The sequence below is a fragment of the Mesoplodon bidens genome (genome assembly GCF_964165515.1).
Source record: "Mesoplodon bidens genome assembly, chromosome: 7".
NCBI classification, from domain to species: Eukaryota; Metazoa; Chordata; class Mammalia; order Artiodactyla; family Ziphiidae; genus Mesoplodon; species Mesoplodon bidens.
This window is the reverse complement of record NC_138164.1, coordinates 108,047,423-108,067,571: the sequence shown is the minus strand read 5'-3', so window position 1 is coordinate 108,067,571 and position 20,149 is coordinate 108,047,423. Positions and strand designations below refer to the sequence as shown.

The following is a 20,149-nucleotide window of genomic DNA, read 5'->3' as shown; positions in this document are numbered from 1 at the left end:
GGGCTGAATGTGGTAGTTTCCCTACTCCCCAGGGGCTCCCAGGAGCTCATTACAATATTATTATGTTGTAATGAGTGGAATAATAGTAAAGGTTTTAGTGGAAATAGGAAAGTGGGTTCTTTTTATGGAGTCCCTAATATGTGTCAGGTACTGTGCTTTGAGATGGGTATTAGATTTATAAATAAATGGAGCTACAAATGGTTAGAAATTTATCCACAGTCACATTGTGACTAAATGGTGGAGTTTTTCGTTTGTTCCCCAACTGTTTATTGGATGTCTGCTCTCTGTGGGCACTGTTCTGGTTCTTGGGGGATATAGCATTGAACAAAAAGACAAAAATTTCTGCCCTCATGGAGCTTACATTCTAGAGGTGAGAAAGTAAGGATTTAAGCCCTGCCGTCTCTCTTGATTGCTTTTAGTGTACTGTGCAAAGTGATGGACTCTGAGAGGATGGGGTGGGCGATCAGGACAGAGGGAGGGTGAAGGTGATTGTTGAAGGATGAGCAAGTGTTTGCTGGAGTCAAGTGGAAGAAACATTTCAGGCCATGAGAACAAATGGTTGAATAGGCTGTATATTTGAAAATTTGGAATCAAGACAGGACAGGACGTGAATCCTAACTTTCTCCTAGGGGGAAGACCAATGAATATAAATTTACCTGGGAGGATGAGGAGAATAAAGAATTAGAGGAACGAAGGCAGTAGGGCGAATGGTGAAAGGCTTTGACTTACAGGATGGACACTTTTAAAAAAAAATTAATTAATTTATTTATTTTGCGGTATGCGGGTCTCTCACTGTTGTGGCCTCTCCCGTTGCGGAGCACAGGCTCCGGACGCGCAGGCTCAGCGGCCATGGCTCACGGGCCCAGCCGCTCCGCGGCATGTGGGATCTTCCCGGACTGGGGCACGAACCCCTGTCCCCTGCATCGGCAGGCGGACTCTCAACCACTGCGCCACCAGGGAAGCCCCAGGATGGACGCTTTTTAGCTTTAAGCCATCAATCCATAAATTTTTTTTTGTTTGTTTTTTTGCGGTACGTGGGCCTCTCTCTGTTGTGGCCTCTCCCGTTGCGGAGCACAGGCTCTGGACACACAGGCTCAGCGGCCATGGTTCACGGGCCTAGCTGCTCTGCGGCATGTGGGATCTTCCCAGACCGGGGCACGAACCCATGTCCCCTGCATCGGCAGGCGGATTCTCAACCACTGCGCCACCAGGGAAGCCCCCATAAAATGTTTTTGTAGTTTTTTAAATAAATTTGTTTTATTTATTTTATTTTATTTGTTTATTTTTGGCCGCGTTGGGTCTTTGTTGCCGCACGCGGGCTTTCTCTAGTTCCTGCGAGCGGGGGCTACTCTTGGTTGCGGTGCGCGTGCTTCTCATTGTGTTGGCTTCTCGTTGCAGAGCATGGGCTCTAGGCGTGCGGGCTTCAGTAGTTGCGGCACGCGGGCTCAGTAGTTGTGGCTTGCAGGCTCTAGAGCATGGGCTCAGTACTTGTGGCACACGGACTTAGTTGCTCCGTGGCATGTGGGATCTTCCTGGACCAGGGCTTGAACCCGTGTCCCCTGCATTGGCAGGCAGATTCTTAACCACTGTGCCACCAGGGAAGTCCTTGATAGTTTTTTTTTATGTAGTTGCTGTCATGATATGTTTATGTACTGTAATGAAGTCATTCATCCCTGAAGGATGAGGTAACATCCTTAAAGCAACACTTGGGGATGTTAACTTGCATGATCAACCTAACAGGCAGTAAAGGTTGGAAGGTGGCATGGCTAAAGGAGAGGGCCCTGAGGTTTTGATTAAGCGATCTATGAGATTGGGAGGCAGGTTGTCTGAGATGCGAGGATAAATCAGCAAAGGAAATTTACATGATATCTAGAAAAGAGTGAGTGGAAATAAGATTTTTACTTGGACGATCAATAATGTAGTTCTCTTGTCTTAGGAAGTGAGAGATAAAGATAGTGTGGTGAAAAGTGAGCAGCTCTGTTTGTTTAAATTAAATTATTAGTGATGTGTACAGTTTAAAATGATTTTTCCCTTAAGTGGATCCAAACCAAAGGAACAAGATCTTTTAAAATCCGGTGTGCCCAGTATACTGTCAGAGAGAAATGCAGGATCACCCCAGCTCCCTCAACTAAATATAGCCTGGTTCTCTTCTTTTTCACTTTGCTATAGGCAGAAAGAGGAAGAGATGAGGGAAGGCTTTATCACTTTTTTTTTTAAATTTTATTTATTTATATTTGGCTGCGTTGGGTCTTCGTTGCTGCACGCAGGCTTTTCTCTAGTTGCTGCGAGTGGGAACTACTCTTCGTTGAGGTGCGTGGGCTTCTCTCTGCGGTGGCTTCTCTTGTTGCGGGGCATGGGCTCTAGGCCTGCGGGCTCCAGTAGTTATGGCTCACAGGCTCACTAGTTGTGGTGCACGGGCTTAGTTACTCCGCGGCGTTTGGGATCTTCCCGGACCAGGGCACGAACCTGCACCCCCTGCATCGGCAGGCGGACTCTCAACCACTGCGCCACCAGGGAAGCCCGGTATCACTTTTTTTTTAAACTGTCCTTCTTAGTGGTCTTCATCTTCTCTTGAAGTGCATTTCGTTGTCTACAGCTGCATACATTTTTGTCATGTGATTATTCTATCTTGTTTGTAGCCCAGGTAACTTTATCTTCCATACCTGTTGCCCTGACAATATCACCTGCATCCTTAGGGTGGTAGCTTTCAACTATATTACAGTACATATCATCCATCCTTTTTACAGTTGTGTATTGTGTGCCTGCTTTGTGTCAGTTCATTCACACTGCTCAGTAAACTTTAATAGTGAAATAGATAAAATTGAAAGAGCCAGTACCATGAACTTAATTGTGAAGTCCTGGGGGACTATTGTATTGGTTACTAGGTTTGATTGTATCTCATAGAGCCTCCAAATAAGTGATTTAAACGGGGTAGACATTTTTCTTTCATATGAAAGTGAGCCAGCATGGCAGTTCTGCTACACCAAGTCCTCAGCCCTACCTCTCTTGTTGCTCCAATATTCCTAGGGTGTTGCCCTCACATGCCTGGTCCAGGGTGACTCGCTCCCACTTTCACATATAGCCAGCAGGAAGGGGGAAGATGCATGATATGGAAGTTGCTATATCATTTCCAGTCAGAACTTAGTCACACAGTGATACCCTGCATACAAGGTTGGGTTGGAAATGTGTTTCTTCTGAGCATTTATATGCCCAGCTAAAAATCTATTGCCATAGCAGGAGGAGAAAGTGAATATTGGGGGAGCAACCAGCCATCTCAGGGACTTTGTTTGGTATTGCTTTGAGTACTGCACAGTACTTAACCTTGTGGCTTATCCATAAGGTGTGAATAAATTGTTCTCATTTCTTCTTTTATATAAAAGTCTGAAGGTCTTCAGGTCCTGGATTCACCTGCTGTTATGGCAATAAGAACTCTAAGAGATTATTTACAGAAATGTTTCCTTTTTATAATAGGAAATAATGGGAAAGAAAAGTACTAGTATATATGTATTATAATGCTAGAATGACATTGAATCAATGTTTATAAATTGTTTTCCAACAGTTTGCAAAAAATTAAAAAGTGACAAGAACCCTTTTGTTGCTGTCTGATACAGTAAGTATAAAAAGCGAGCAGCAGGACTCCCTTGGTGGCGCAGTGGTTAAGAATCCGCCTGCCAATGCAGGGGACACAGGTTCGATCCCTGGTCCAGAGAGCTCCCACATACCGTGGAGCAACTAAGCCCATGCACCACAACTACTGAGCCCACGTGCCATAACTACTGAAGCCCACACACTGTAGGGCCTGCATGCCGCAACTACTGAGGCTGTGTGCTGCAACTACTGAAGCCCGCTTGCCTAGAGCCTGTGCTCTGCAACAAGAGAAGCCACCGCAATGAGAAGCCTGCGCAGTGCAATGAAGAGTAACCCCTGCTCGCCACAACTGGAGAAAGCCTATGGTCAGCAATGAAGACCCAATGCAGCCAAAAAATAAAAAAACTAAAAAGTGGGCAGCAATTCCCATACTTAAAGGTTAGAGTCTGGCAGTCAAAGCTGTTTTGTCGACTTTGCCTGCTGTGATCATTCAGCCTTCAGTGCTTCTCAGATGAAAGTGTTTCTGGGACCATGTGTATGATTTTGGCCAAATCTGCCTACCTGTTCTATGCTCAACTTAATATTTGTCCTTCAATTTACTTAATATTGATTAGTTTTTAAAACTTAGCCTCCTTCTAAGCAATAATCCATTAAAACATGGTTTTGTTTCCTAATGTTTAATAGTCATTAAAATACATAATTATTAAAATAAAACAAGTGTCATTTTAATTACCTAAAAACATCTCCTTTAGTACATACACTTAGGGAAGGGAAATAGTGCTTTGCCTCATTTCATAGGCCCCACTGCTGTTTTTTTTTTTTTTGCGGTTTGCGGGCCTCTCCTGTCGTGGCCTCTCCCGTTGCGGAGCACAGGGTCTGAACGCGCAGGCTCAGCGGCCATGGCTCACGGGCCCAGCCGCTCCGCGGCATGTGGGATCTTCCCGGACCGGGGCACGAACCCATGTCCTCTGCATCGGCAGGCGGACTCTCAACCACTGCACCACCAGGGAAGCCCTCCACTGCTGTTTTTTTGTAAACCTTCCATAAATCCACATAGCTAAGTGGCTCTGAATTTCAAAGAATTAATATCTTTGTGCTTTCAACTCTAGAAGAGAAACTACTGGTTAGTGCTTAATTTTGAACTAAAGAATTAATTGTCTCTAAAACCTTGACTAGGTTATTAAGAGTGATCTGCAAAACATAGCCACCTAAAGATCTTTTCAAGCTTTTCTCCAGAACCTGTTGGAGAAGATGCTTAACTTTTGTAAGCCTTAGTTTCTTTATTTTTAAAATGGAGCAGTATTATTTACCTCGTAGGGTTGTTCTGAGGATTAAGTAAAATGATGTATTTAAAAGGCTTAGGGTCTTCCCCGGTGGTCCAGTGGTTAAGACTGCACTTCCCCTGCAGGGGCCACGGGTTAGGGTTAGGGTTTCCCTGGTCAGGGAGCTGAGATCCCACTAGCCACGTGTTACGGCCAAAAAAAAAAAATACGACTTAGCGGTGGCAGTCACCCTTTCTACTATTGGTGGACGTTTGGGTTATTTCTAATTTTGGACCATTTTGAGTAAAGCTGATGTGAACATTCTTGTATATATGTCTTTTGGTGGATATACACATACATTTCTCTTTAGGTGTATACCTAGGAGTGGAATTGCTTTATCATAGTTATGTTTAGTTTTAGTGGATACTACCTAACGGTTTTTTCTATTCCTATCAGAATGTATGAGAATTACAGTTGTACCACAGTCTCTCCCACAGTTGATATTGTCAGTCTTTGAAATTTTAGCCACTCTGATGGGTGGGCAGTGGTATCTCATTATGGTTTTATTTTTAAAGTTATTTATTTATTTATTTTTGGCTGCATTGGGTCTTCGTTGCTGCACGTGGGCTTTCTCTAGTTGTGGCGAGTAGGGGCTACTCTTTGTTGCTGTGTGCGGGCTTCTCATTGCGGTGGCTTCTCGTCGCAGGCTCTAGGCGCACGGGCTTCAGTAGTTGTGGCACGTGGGCTCAGTAGTTGTGGCTCGTGGGCTCTAGAGCGCAGTCTCAGTCGTTGTGGCACACGGGCTTAGTTGCTCCACGGCATGTGGGATCTTCCCGGACCAGGGATTGAACCCGTGTCCCCTGCATTGGCAGGCGGATTCTTAACCACTGTGCCACCAGGGAAGTCCTGGATATCCTTTTTTAATGAAATGCTCGTTCATAATCTTTTACCCATTGCTATTTTTAAAGGTGGAATGGTTGTCTTTTTCTTTTGTTTTTCTATAATGATTCTGGATATGAGTCCTTTGGATTTAGGTGTTAGGAATATTTCCTCCTAGCCTGTGACTTGCATTTTTACTCCCTTAAGGATGTCTTTTAATGAACAAAAATTCTTAATTTTAATGAAGTCTAATTTGTCATTTTTTTCTTTTATGGTTGGTGCTTTGTGCCATGTTTAAGAAGTTTTTACTCTTCCCATGTTAAAAAATACATATTTAAAAAATATTTGAAACTAATTTTTTTTCTCTACAACAACATAGGTGATGCTATGGAGAGTGGAAAGCCTTGTCCAGTGCAGGTTGTTTTGGTTCAGAAAGACCAACATGCCTTTGAGCTAGAAGAGAAAGCCTTGGCCAGCATCCTCTTACAGGAACACATCCGAGACCTTGACGTGGTGGTGGTGTCAGTGGCTGGTGCCTTCCGAAAGGGCAAGTCCTTCTTTCTGGACTTCATGCTACGATACTTATACTTCCAGGTAAAGTAGAATTATTTCATTTCAAATTAGAAAGTGAGACTGTTATATCCAAAAGAGCAAAACTAAGCTCATGAATTATCCTTGATGTTTAAAGTTACTCAAAATTTTAGACTTAATGGAAATTTCTTATTTCTCCTATAGAAGGAAGGTGGCCGTTCAAATTGGTTGGGTGACCGAGAAGAACCGTTATCAGGGTTTTCGTGGAGAGGGGGCTCTGACCCAGAAACCACTGGGATCCAGATCTGGAGTGAGGTTTTCACTGTGGAGAAGCCAGATGGGAAGAAGGTAAGGAAGAAAAAGACTTATAAACTAACAAACACAAGAAAATGAGAACTTTAATGTGTCGCCTGATAATCCAATTAAAAATGATTTTTATCATAATGATATAAATGCATGTTTAAAACTAATTCATGAATATAATTTAAAAGGTCAAAGAGTAACATAAAGCTTCTAACGAAAAATAGCCGTCAGGTGCCCTAGTCCTCCGTCTACTCATTTTCACTTTCCAGAGGCTAATGCTCACAGCTGTTCAGATGTTACTTCTGTTCTTTATACTCTTACTCCTGTAAGCATTCACTCCCCCCACCCCTCCAGCTGTCAGCAGGGCATCTTACCCACCTCATTGAGCCTAGTAAGCTTCAGTTGTAGAGCTTCTCCCCAGGTTTCTTTGTAAGGGTCAGCAGGGGCAAGTCATGTGTCTCCTAAAGTGGAAGAGGGGATTTGGGGTTATGACTGTTTCTTTAACAGACTTTAACCCATTCCTTCTGTTTTTAGCCTCACCCTAAAGCATACCTTCACAGCTGTTTGTGCCTCTCATTTTTGAGTCTTTCCAGGGCTTCAGGTTTCATATCCCCCTTCAGGTTGTTCAGCTTCAGCCGTTTCCTTGATGTTAAGTAATTAAATATTTTGAGAGCTGGACAGTTGATGCATGACTTTTTTTTTTTAATGTTTACTTACTTACTTACTTATTTATTTGGCTGCGCTGGGTCTTAGTTGCGGCATGCAGGATCTTCGTTGCTGCATGCGGGATCTTTAGTTGCAACATGCGGGATCTAGTTACCTGACCAGGGATTGAACCTGGACCCCCTGCGTTGGGAGCCAGGAGTCCTAACCACTGGACCACCAGGGAAGTCCCTGATGCATGAACTCTTGATCACTGTTTCCACAGCTTCTATTTTTTCCCTTATAAATTTCCTTATTCTTTTAATGTTTTGTTTCTTTCTCTTTTTTTTTTCTTTTTAGTGAAGTTTCAGGAGAAAGGTATATTGGAAGACCCTTTTTTTTTTTAGCATAGATACACATACAGAAATGCGTAGCAAAATGGGGAGATTATCACACATTTTTTTTAAGGGTAGAGAATGTAGGAGAATAAGGAGTTTTTGGAATATAACATTAGAAACTTTTGCATGGAAGGATCTTCAGATGTTATTTTTATCCAGCCTTTAATTTTCCAACAGCTTTACTGAAATTTAATTGATGTTCCATTTCTCCCCTCCCAGCTTCTGTCACTATTTTACTTTAATAACATTGTTTTTATTTTTGTTTAAATGGTCAGTTATCTTTTAAAGATATTTAAATAATAGGAAAAAAGCCACATATTTACCCATGCAGTTACCATTAACTGCTCTTCACTTTTTGTGTCCAGATTTTTATCTATTTTTTGTATTCATTTTTCCTTCAACCTGAAGGACTTCTTTAATATTTCTTGTAGTGCTGCTCTTTTGGTGCAGAATTAGCTTTCTTTCTATGTTTGAAAAGTATTTTGCCTTTGTTTTGAAAATATTTATGCTGGATATAGAATTCTAGGCTGGCAGTTTTGTCTTTCAGTGCCTCAAAGATGTCACTCCCCTGCCTTTTTTTTTTTTTTTTTTTAAGATTTAATTTCGGGCTTCCCTGGTGGCACAGTGGTTAAGAATCCACCTGCCAATGCAGGGGACATGGGTTCAAGCCCTGGTCCAGGAAGATCCCACGTGCCGTGGAGCAATAAAGCCTGTGCACCACAACTATTGAGCCTGTGCTCTAGAGCCAGCGAGCCACAACTATTGAGCCCGTGTGCCACAACTACTGAAGCCTGTGCGTCTAGAGCCTGTGCTCCGCAACAAGAGAAAGCCCACACACAGCAACGAAGACCCAACGCAGCCAAAAAAAAAAGATTTAATTTTATTTATTGTTTTGGCTGCGTCGGGTCTTCGTTGCTGCGTGCGGGTTTTCTCTAGTTGCGGCGAGCGGGGGCTACTCTTCGTTGCGGTGCGTGGGCTTCTCATTACAGTGGCTTCTCGTTGCAGAGCACAGGCTCTAGGCGTGCAGGCTTCAGTAGTTGTGGCACATGGGCTCAGTAGTTGTGGCTCGCTAGCTTAGTTGCTCTGCAGCATGTGGGATCTTCCCAGACCAGGGATCGAACCTGTGGCCCCTGCATTGGCAGGCGGATTCTTAACCACTGTGCCACCAGGGAAGTCCCCATGATTAGTCTTGATTGGTCGTTTAGTTTGACAGTATCCTCTTCACAAAACAGCTAAGGTATGGGTAGATGAAGTCTTTTATCCTTAGGTTTCAGTGTATTCATGCTAGAAACTTCATTTCATTTGAATTGATCTTTTTTCTGAATAGTGCTTTCTTTTGGTTGAATTTATATCTTATGTATTCAATCACAGTAGTGCATTGGGTATATGAAAATCCATAAATATATAATGTTATTAATGGGTCCTGATATATAAACTATATAAAATGATTTATTATCATTTCTAAGAATAAAAATACTTTTCTAAGTAATAAAAATATTTCTAAGAATAAAAATTTTGATTTGTATTTGTTATCATAAATCTTACTTAAAAATGTTTTTGACTATGGCATTTCTCTTCTTGTATTCAATAGAGCTTCATAGAAAGCTTCCCTTCTGGCCTTTGCAATAACTTTGGTATTGGTAAAGAACTAGGCACTTGCTGATGAATTTACTTATTTTTCTGAACATATTAAACCCTGTCTTCTTTTGGAACTAGTTATGCACAAGTTTGAAAAGTTTTATTTTTAAATTATATGACTGAAAATTATAGCAAGTTGTATAAGGATTATAAGGTACTATATCTTATTTAACATTTTGCATACATCTAACTTTTAAGGTGGGAACGTTCATTAAGGCTTCATGAAACCTAATTACATAGAGTGAATGATAGCCTAGTTTCTCGTGCTTTCATTTGGCATCTGTGGTGTGGGTCTCTGTTTCATAAAGATTGAAATAAATGTTGATTTTATTTTATCATACAACGAGAAAACTCTAGAAATTTGAGAGAAGAATGCAGGCTTGCAGGTAAATGCCAAAAATATCCCACGCCATATGTTTTATTTATTTATTTTTTGATTATGCCTAAGTTTAAACTAAGTCAATTAGTTAATTGACTTAGCCAATCCAAATGACTGGCTTTGAAAGTGAGCTAATTGACTTCAACATTTGGCTGTTTTGACTGTTAGGGTGATTTTCCCCTCTTTTCATACCTTATTGCTTTGTATACCTCTATTTTGTATCATATCACCAGGTGAGAGCAGATAATCTTCTCCAGAAAAGTTCTCTGTTCAAAAATACAAGGCAGCTGAATACTTTATTATTGAAAAAAATTCACGTATTAAGTGGACCTGCGCAGTTCAAACCCCTGTTGTTCAAGGGTCAACTGTAATTGTACTTTTCTGATAGAACCTACGAGCAGGTGCTTGAGCCTCATTTAAATATTACCTGTACTTTTCAATTTCTCCTTGCATGTCTTCCCTTCTCACTTTTACATATTTTGTTTGTGTTTCCTTTTTTTCATAGGTTGCAGTTGTTCTGATGGATACCCAGGGGGCATTTGACAGCCAGTCCACTGTGAAAGATTGTGCTACCATCTTTGCTCTAAGTACCATGACTAGTTCTGTTCAGGTAAGACCATTTGACTAGGAAAAAAGTTTGTAGAAGAAATAAGATGAAGAGAATACATCTAGTTTCAGTTATTGTTCTGTTATCAGCATTCCTATGGTGATATGTAAATGTTCTTTTTAGACTACAGGTATAAGTTAAGCTCTTATAAGCTTAAGAAGGAGCCTAAACTATTTTTCCATTTTGGTCATAAATATATGTAGTATATTCCAAGAAAAGTCTGAAAAGTGAAAATCGAAATTATATCATTTACATCATACAGGAAATATAGATTTGGTAAAAATTGAAGAAAACTATATTTTAAAGTATAAAGGAAAGATTATGTGATTTCAACATTATATGCATAGTTTTCAAAAAGACAGCTGTTATTACTGTTTAAACAGACCTCATATTCTTATATGCAGACCTTTAATTGTACAAAGCTTCTGTTCAGTCCTTTAGCCTTATTTGGGATTCATTTGAAGTAAGCTAGACTAGAATAAATCTGGACTTTTGTTTTCTAGATTTATAATTTGTCCCAGAACATTCAGGAAGATGATCTTCAACAGCTACAGGTATATATTTCTCATAAAAATGTTAATATATCATTTAAAAGTTTTAAGACTAAGATAAGTTTTACAACTGAGTAGTTTCAGCCAAAGATTGAAACATGGAGGAAGGCTTGGGGTTCATGGTAATCCTGCATTCTGTATCTGTGGCTGGAGTGGTCAGGGAAGGCCTTAGTGAGTTGAGCTGGGAACCGGAAGAAAGTGGGTGGGTCAGTCCTGCAGATATATTGGGGGGAGGGGTGTGGGGAGTGGTGCAGGGGAGGGGACAGCAGGAAGAAAGACCCTGAGGTGGAATGTGCTTGGTGGGATCCAGGAACAGCAAGGAGGCCAGTGGGTAGGGCTGGAGGGTGAGACGGGAGAAGGCCAAGTGATGAAGTCAGAGAGGCATTCAGCTTCCAGTGATGCCCTGCCTTTGTAGGACTTGGGCTTTTCCTCTGGGTGAGATGAGAGCCATGTTTTGATCAGAGGAGTGATATTATTTGACATATTATGAAAGGATCACCCTGGCTGTTGTGTTTAGAATAGATTTTTAGAGGCACAAGTGTGCATTCAGTGAGACTGGTTATGGAGCTATTGCAATAATTCAGGCAAGGTTAAATAAATTCATATTTATAAAATGCATAGGATCATGTGCCTGGAAAACAGTATGTGCTTAGTAACTGCTAGCCATTACTTATTATACCTATCACTGCTACTGTTATTAGTCATTGTCTCCTCTTCTCCATAGTAGCAGTTCTTTTTTTGGGGGGGGCTGCGTTGGGTCTTTGTTGCTGTGTGCAGGCTTTCTCTAGTTGCGGCGGGTGGGGGCTACTCTTCGTTGCAGTGTACGGGCTTCTCATTGCGGTGGCTTCTCTTGTTGCAGAGCATGGGCTCTAGGTGCGCGGGCTTCAGTAGTTGTGGCACACGGGCTCTGCAGTTGTGGCGCACGGGCTTAGTTGCTCCACGGCATGTGGGATCTTCCCAGACCAGGGATTGAGCACGTGTTCCCTGCGTTGGCAGGCAGATTCTTAACCACTCTGCCACCAGGGAAGTCCCAACAGTAGCAGTTCTTATACACTTTTCCTGTAAAGTCCTCTTCATTGAGTATTCCAGAGTTGGATGCAATTTGGCATGCTTCTCTAATTCTACTCCTCCCACCGACATTCAAGAAACATATCAATACCAGAGTGGGGGTGTCTTTTATTATAGAAATTACCTTGAATTAGCTCTAATTTCTATTTCTATTTCTTAAAAAAAAAAAAAGGAGGCCCGCGTACTGCAAAAAAAAAAAAAAGGAAATAATTCCTAAATTTTGGTTCTTAATGTTATTATTAGTAGTTACCTGTACTTCATAATTGGTGGTTCTACACCAGTGCCATTGTTCAGTAGTTGAGAGCTGTTGCTCCATAATACATATCCATCAAAACTTGAATTTGACACCTTTTTACCTGAAACAATATTCCTTTCTAAGCTCCTTTTTTTGGAGTGCCTAATTTGTGTGAGGCAGTGGACCAAGTGCTGTAGATACCATAGTATGTGAGGTAGACATGATTCTTTCTGGATTTTGTAGTCCAGTCAGTGAGAGGGTGCCTAAACGCCTAGGCGTGGGTGATGTATTAGGATACTGTCACAGAGTACCATGACCTGGGTGGCTTAAAACAGTAGAAATGTATCATCTCACAGTTGTGGAAGCTAGAAGTCGGAAATCAAGGGGTTGACGGGGCCACAGTCTCTCCGAGCCTGTGGGGAGAATCCTTTCTTGCCTCTTCCTGGCTTCTAGTGGTTTGTTGGCAATCTTTGGCATTCCTTGGCTTGCAGCTGTAACACTTCAGTCTCTGCCTCTGTCTTCATGTGGCTGTCTTCCCCCTGTGTCTGTGTGTCTTTGTCTTCCCGTTGCATTCTGTTCCCTGTGTTTCTGTTATGTCTTCTTATAAGGACACTAGTCATATTGGATTAAGTCTTACCCTAGTGACTTTATCTTAACTTGAATAATCTGAGAAGACCCTACATCCAATAAGGTCACATTTCACAGGTACCAGGGATTAGGACTTCAGCCTGTTTTTTTGGGGGGTGGGCACAACTCCATAACAGGTGATAAGGATTATGATGCAGTTACGTAATTCTCCTTTGATAGTCCTCTCAAGAGCTCCACCATCCTCTGGTTCCTCAAACCCAAGAGGTGTTTAAACATGTCTTTCCCGTAATCATTTCAAAACTAAACGTTCCTGATTCTGTTAATTACGCCCTACTGTAGGGGAGGAAAAAATCTTTACTCATCTTAGGTTCTTGGCTGAAGCAGGGATTGAATGGAAGTGCCTGCTTTGATGAAGAGGACTGGGACAGGTGTCAAAGTGCTTGATGAATGATAGGGAATGACCACATGGTTTGCAGATGGATGGCAATAAAGAATGGGGAAAGATTATTCTACAGAATGGCGCAAATCCTAAAGGAGTAGGGCTTTTTACCAGAAGATGGAGGATGATGGTTGAGAAGTGATAAAGGGAAGCAGGGAAGTCACCAACCCCACCTTTTGATCTGGAGACACATGGGATGTGAGAGAATAACAGCTGCTACTTCAGATATTTATGGGGAAAATTGTGCCCTCAGGTTTTGTTAAAGCAGGGAGGTAGAAGAAATTCTCAGGGAAGGAGCTGGAAATTTAGGAGAGTGTTCATTGTGGCTCTGAAGTTGCAGGAGAAACAGTGGAAGTGTCTGAGGGTGGGGGAGGGAGGACCAGAGAATTTAGTGGCTGATAGTGCCAGTGTCTTCGACTGTGAAGCTGGAAGGGGGATGTGACTAGGGTTAGGGCACTGGTCAGTGAGAACAGGGATGGTAGGTCGGATGGATTTTACGCTTATGAAGGGTGACCACTGGGCCTAATGGCCAGAGGCCTTGTCTCCTTGGACAAGGTTGATTGATGGTAGATCTAGAAATTGAATAAATATAAATTTTATGAAGGAGGCAATAATTTTCTTGTGTACCTGGAAATTCACAAGAATCAACTGGCGAACTATTTAGAACTAAAAAAAATTCGGCACCAATCACAAAGTACAAATACAAAAATCTGTAGGCTTTCCTGTCTACCAACATTAACCAGTTTAAAAATGTAATGGAAAACATTTGCTGTAGCAAAATATTAACAACTTGGAATAAATTTAAGGAGACCTATATGAAGCACTTCAGTGTTGTATGAGGCATATAAAAGATTTAACCACATGCAGGAATACACCTTGTTTCTTCTGTAAATATATATATTTCATATGTATCTTCTATATGTGGAGCTAACACATGTTTATTGCTTACTCTGTACCAGACACTGCTGTGTATTATATAAATGTTACCTCATATGAGACTGAGTATTATAAAGTTGTTACTTCTTTCCCATTAAATAGAATCATAAAGGTATTCTTTTGGGAACTTGACAGGATTGTTCTGAGATTCATTTGGAAAGTTAAATTGTAAAACCTCCAAGAATATTACAAGGGGTGGGGGAAATAAGAGAAAACTGACTTAGTACATCTTATAAGGCTGTAATTACTGCAACAGGGCACTGGTTCAGGGAAAAATAGATTAATGTGATATATACTTATGATATAGTACATTTTCATATATTTCATTCTACTTAAGAATATATAATACATAAAGGATGGATCAGTCAGTAAATGATGTTAGGATAGTTGCCTATGTATTTAGATACAAAGAAATTAGATGCCTACCTTGTGCTATATACGAAAATAAATTCCAGATGATTAAATATTTTGATGTAAAAAAAGAACATAAATAACTGGAAAAATAGGCCAATATACAATATTGAGGGAGAAATTCTTTTTAAAAATAAATTTATTTATTTATTTTTTGCTGCATTGGGTCTTCATTGCTGCACGCGGGCTTTCTCTAGTTGTGGCGAGCAGGGGCTATTCCATGTGGCGCGTGGGCTTCTCGTTGCTGTGGCTTCTCTTGCTGCGGAGCACGGGCTCTAGGCACATGAGCTTCAGTAGTTGTGACTCGCGGGCTCTAGAGCGCAGGCTCAGTAATTGTGGCGCATGGGCTTAGTTGCTCTGTGGCATGTGGGATCTTCCTGGACCAGGGCTCAAACCTGTGTCTCCTGCATTGGCAGGCGGATTCTTAACCACTGCACCACCAGGGAAGCCCCGAGGGAGAAATTTTTTTAAAAAAATATTTATTTGCTTATTTATTTGGCTGCATCAGGTCTTAATTATGGCACGTGGGATCTTTTGTTGTGGCTCACGAGCCCTCTAGTTGTGGTGCGAGGGCTCCAGGGCGCGTGGGCTCTGTGGTTTGTGGCATGTGGGGTCTCTAGTTTAGGCCTGTGAGATCTTAGTTCCCTGACCAGGGATCGAACTCACATTGCCTGCAGTGGAAGGCAGATTCTTAACCACTAGAGCACCAGGGAAGTCCCGAGGGAGAATTTTTTAACCAAGATGTCAAAGGTAGAAGACAAAAGAAAAAAAGTGGCTAGATTTGATTCCATGTAAATTACAAATCAGGGTTCTGAACAGGAGTTCATTACCTATTAAGTGCTAAGGGAGAGAGATGCCCAGGTATCTGAGGTCCCAGCCTCGGGGATTGGGAAAGGTTTCCTGGTGGAGATACTCTCTTCACTCTGTGCCTTCTTCATAGAGCCTAGAATTAAGCTCTCTAAATGGGTAAGATGATATCTATCATTGTAATACTTTTTCTCCTTTTAAAAGTTAATAATGTATAATATTACTCATGAAATTAGAAATATTATCCTTTCAAAAAATTGGGCACTTTGGATAAGGCTGAAGTCCCCCTCTCCCCCTCCCCAGAGGTAACCACTATGCCTATCAGTTTTGAATATATCCTTTCTATTCTTTCCCTGCGTTCTGTAAACAGGTATGTATCCCTATAGGAAATATATGACATGTGACAACAAGCCCTTATCCAAACGCTTTGAGGCTACATGTGTTTTGGAGTTCAAATTTTTTTGGATTTAAAATTAAAAAAAATTTTTTTAATTTACTTATTTTGCTGCACTGGGTCTTCGTTGTGGCACTTGGGATCTTGGTTGTGGCATGCGGTATCTTTAGTTGCAGCATGCGTGATCTTTAGTTGCAGCACGTGAGATCTTTTAGTTGTGGCATGTTGGCTCTTAGTTGCGGCATGCGGGATCTGGTTCCCTGACCAGGGATCAAATCCAGCCCCCCTGCACTGGGGGCATGGAGTCTTAACCACAGGGCCACCAGGGGAGTCCTGTTTTTGGATTTTAGATAGATAATATGGTGCATATATTATAGCATGATGTCTGGGATAGGAATGGGCACTTGGTTAATACCTTCTAATTAAACACATTAATATTTCTGCAGTGAAATGTGTGACCAATTATATGAAATAGGATAAATAAAACCTATTTAAAGCCTTACATCAGTTTAAGGCAGACTTTCCTCCAAAGGAGTTTGCTGCTTAACTTGGGGTTTTAGAGCTTTTTGGATTTCAGAATTACAGATAGGAAATCATGGTTGTATATAGTTTTATAGTGTGTGTTTGTCTTTTTTATATATATAGTATTTTAATTTACCAGGTAGTTTTTTTTCCCTAATAAATTTTATTTATTTATTTATTTATTTTTGGCTGCATTGGGTCTTCGTCGCTCTGTGTGGGCTTTCTCTAGTTGTGGCGAGTGGGGGTTACTCTTCATTGTGGTGCGCGGGCTTCTCATTGCAGTGGCTTCTCTTGTTGTAGAGCACGGGATCTAGGTGCACGGGCTTCAGTAGTTGTGGTGTGCGGGCCCATGGGCTCTAGAGTTCAGGTTCAGTAGTTGTGGCGTATGGGCTTAGTTGCTGCACGGCATGTGGGATCTTCCCGGACCAGGGATCGAACCTGTGTCCCCTGCGTTGGCAGGCAGATTCTTAACTACTGCGCCACCAGGGAAAGCTGTACTTTTTTTAAAAAACATTTTATTTATTTTTAATATGGTGATCTGTATTCATAGTTTAAAAGTCAGTAGTCTTGCAGTGTCATAATGAGCATCCCTTCTACGTCCCATTCCCTTTCTCCAGAGGCAGCCACTTGTACTCCTTTTGGCTGTGTCTTCTGCTATTTGTGTCTACAGTTTTAAAGAATGTGCTTATATTGTTCCTTCTGGATTTAAAAGACTTAAGTGTTATTTCTTATATAAAATTAGGATTTCTCTCTCTTTACAACTCTCCTACCTCTCACTCAGTTTCCTTCCTCTCATCTTCCCAGTAGTTAACGTTGCAATTTTTGGTTAAAAAAGTATTTGTATTTGCCTTATTATATGGGTATATGTATATGTTCTTCATAACTGAGGTGTCTTATATCACTCTTTTCATTAGTTTAGTGTTCTGTGCTTATCAGTAATGCGTCTGCAAAGGAGAGACTCAAAAAATATCTCAGTCTGATCTTAATACTTTAGGTTCTGTTTTATTTTTCCTTGGGGAGGCATGACTTCTTGGCCTGTGTTTTGTTCCTTTAGTCTGGAGTGCTTCTTCTAGACCTGGGGCATAGCCATCATCCTAGTAATTTATTTATTTATTACAATTATTTGTTTATTTGTTTGTTTATTTATTTTGGCTGCACCAGGTCTTAGTTGTGGCACGCGGGATCTTTGTCGTGGCATGTGGACTTCTTAGTTGCGGCATGCAGAATCTTAGTTGCAGCTTGTGGACTTCTTAGTTGTGTAATGTGAACTCTTAGTTGTGGCACGCATGTGGGATCTAGTTCCCCGACCAGGGATTGAACATGGGTCCCCTGCATTGGGAGCATGGAGTCTTACCCACTGGACCACCAGTGAAGTCCCTATTTTCTTTCTTTTAATAAAAAATTATTTTTATTTTTTGTGTGTGTGTGTGATAAAAACTTTTAAAACTCTTAGCAACTTTCAAGTATACAGTTCAGTATTATTAACTACAGTTGACCCTTGAACAACATGGAGGGTTAATCTGCATATAACTTGGCATATTACCCTTACGTTTCATCCATGTTGCCACAGATGACAAGGTTTCCTTCTTTTTAAAGACTGAAAAAAATTCCCCTGTGGTATATATAATCCATTATGTATATATGTATAATATATATAACATTTTTCTTATCTGTTCTTCCATTGACAGACACTTAGATTGTTAGATTGTTTCTGTATTTTAGCTATTGTGAATAATGCTGCTATGAACGTGGGAGTGCTGATATCTATTTGAAATATTGGTTTTGTTTCCTTTGGATATATACCAAGAAGTTGGATTGCTGGATCATATGGTAGTTCTCAGTAGCTGTTGTGTTGCATAAGTTCTTCATATATTTTGGATATTAACCTCTTATCTGACATATGATTTGGAAATATTTTCTCCCATTCGGTACATTGCCTTTTCATTTTGTTGATGGTTTCTTTTGCTGTGCAGAAGCTATTTAGTTTGATGTAGTTCACTTGTTTATTTTTGCTTTTGTTGCCTTTGCTTTTGGTGTCAAATCCAAAGATTGCCAATACCTATGTCAAGGAACTTACCACCTATGTTTTCTTCTAGGATTTTTATGGTCTCAGGTTTTACATTCAAGTCTTTGATCCATTTTGAGTGAATTTTTGTGTATGGTGTAATATAGTAGTCTAGTTACATTCTTTTGCATGTAGCTGTCAAGTTTTCTCAACACCACTTATTGAAGAGACTCTCCTTTCCCCATTGTGTATTCTTGTCCCCCTTTTCCAAAATTAATTGACCATGTATATGAGGGTTTATTTCCGGGCTCTCTATTCTGTTCCATTGATCTGTGTGTCTGTTTTTATATCAGTACTGTACTGTTTTGATTACTATAGTTTTGTAATATAGTTTGAAACCAGGGCTGGGCAATTTCTTTTCGATTCCTTTCTCAGTTGGATCCCATTTAATCTTTTGTTTATTCTGTCCATCATTGTATGCATTCTCCAGTAGCTTCCTGAGAAAGGCTGCATAGGAGATAACATTTTTGAGGTCTAATAAATCTGAGCATGTGTTAATTTTATCCTAGAATTACAAGAAATAATTTTGTTTTAGAATTGAAGGCATCGTTTCATTACTTTCCAGCTTCCAGTGTCTCTGCTGAAGTCCCACATCATCTGATTCCTTTGTATGTGACCTTTTTGTTTCTCTCTGATGCTTTTAAGATCTTCTGATTCTTGGCATGAATTTTCATGGTTATATACCTTAGTGTGGGCTTTTTCTTCATTCTTGGTACACTCATATCCTCAGAAAGATAAGACATTGCAACTGTTGCAACCAAGAAATAACAGGATGCTGGTATAAAGCAACCTTCAGAAAACCAGAAAGAGCTCCTGGAAATTACAACTATGACAGCAAAAATGGAAAATTCCGTACAGGAGGAGTTAGAAGGTAAATTGGAGAAAATTCTCCTAACAGGTTGACTAAAAAGACAGAGTAGAAATCAGTAGCAGGGGAGGTAGTGGAGCATCGAGAGAAGAGGAGAGGAGAGGAGAGAGACAGAGCGGGGAGGAGAGAGAAGGGAAAGGGGAGGAAGAGAGGAGAGGGAGAGGTGGAGGGGAGGGGAAGAGGAGGGCACTGAAAAATAGGAAAATTTGAGGATCAATTCAGGAGAGGTTTAACATGTTGGTAATCGATATTAGTAAAACAGAACATAGAAAATGGAGGGAAAGAAATTATAAAAGGATTAAATGATGTTCTAGAATTGAAAGACATGAGTTTTTGTCTTCCCTACTAGAAGCTTTTCTTAAAGGAGTGGTGGTCCCTGGTCATCTGTATTTAAGAGTGAGCCACTAAAATACCAACTGGTAGCTTTTGGTAAGAGAGTGGGCCTTTTGTACTGGTTTGGATCACCAGTGAGATCACTGGGCAAGATTATTTAGTTATTTTGTTGCAGCCCCTAAATGTCAGTGTTTGCAGACTATTATTCTTGGGTCGTCAGTTTCTCCAGAGACATCTTTAAACTCCTGTGTGGGTAGGTAAAGCTTGCTGTGGCTCCAGCAGGGTGAGAGGCCCAAGGAGTCTCACTGTGGCACATGTAGACCTGACTTAAGTACCTGTTTCCAGTAAGGTAGGGGACTTACTCCCATCTTCAGCTGAGTTTGGTTTCAAAGTCTAAATTCTTTTTGGTTCACTTCCCATCTTCTGTGGGGGCAGGAAGGGGATTGGAGCTGGGGGAGGGGGCAGGACCTGGGAGTGTCGGCGATCCCTCAGAAGGCTTCCAGGCATTTCCCAGCTCCCTCACACCCTCCTTCAGGGTGACCGGTGCTTCTAATTTCTGAGCCTTTCAGGGATTCTGCTGAAAGACTCTGCTTGTTTCTTTCTGGCCCCTGCCTCACAGATTTCTTAGCAGGGCGGAGAAAGCCAAAACCCGAGACAGTTCTCATTTGTTTTCCTTCCAGAGTGTTTGTGACAACTCCTCTTTTT

The 20,149-nt window shown here is 41.0% G+C and overlaps 1 protein-coding gene across 1 annotated transcript in view; it reads left to right on the top strand.

Annotated features, from left to right (window-relative positions):
• Window positions 1-20,149, top strand: part of ATL3 (atlastin GTPase 3) — a 51,082-nt gene that overhangs the window by 6,712 nt on the left and 24,221 nt on the right. The window contains exons 2-5 of the mRNA XM_081240576.1: window positions 6,109-6,323; window positions 6,465-6,608; window positions 10,126-10,230; window positions 10,731-10,781. Coding sequence (XP_081096702.1) covers window positions 6,109-6,323; window positions 6,465-6,608; window positions 10,126-10,230; window positions 10,731-10,781 — 515 coding nt within the window. The remainder of the gene's footprint in view (window positions 1-6,108; window positions 6,324-6,464; window positions 6,609-10,125; window positions 10,231-10,730; window positions 10,782-20,149) is intronic.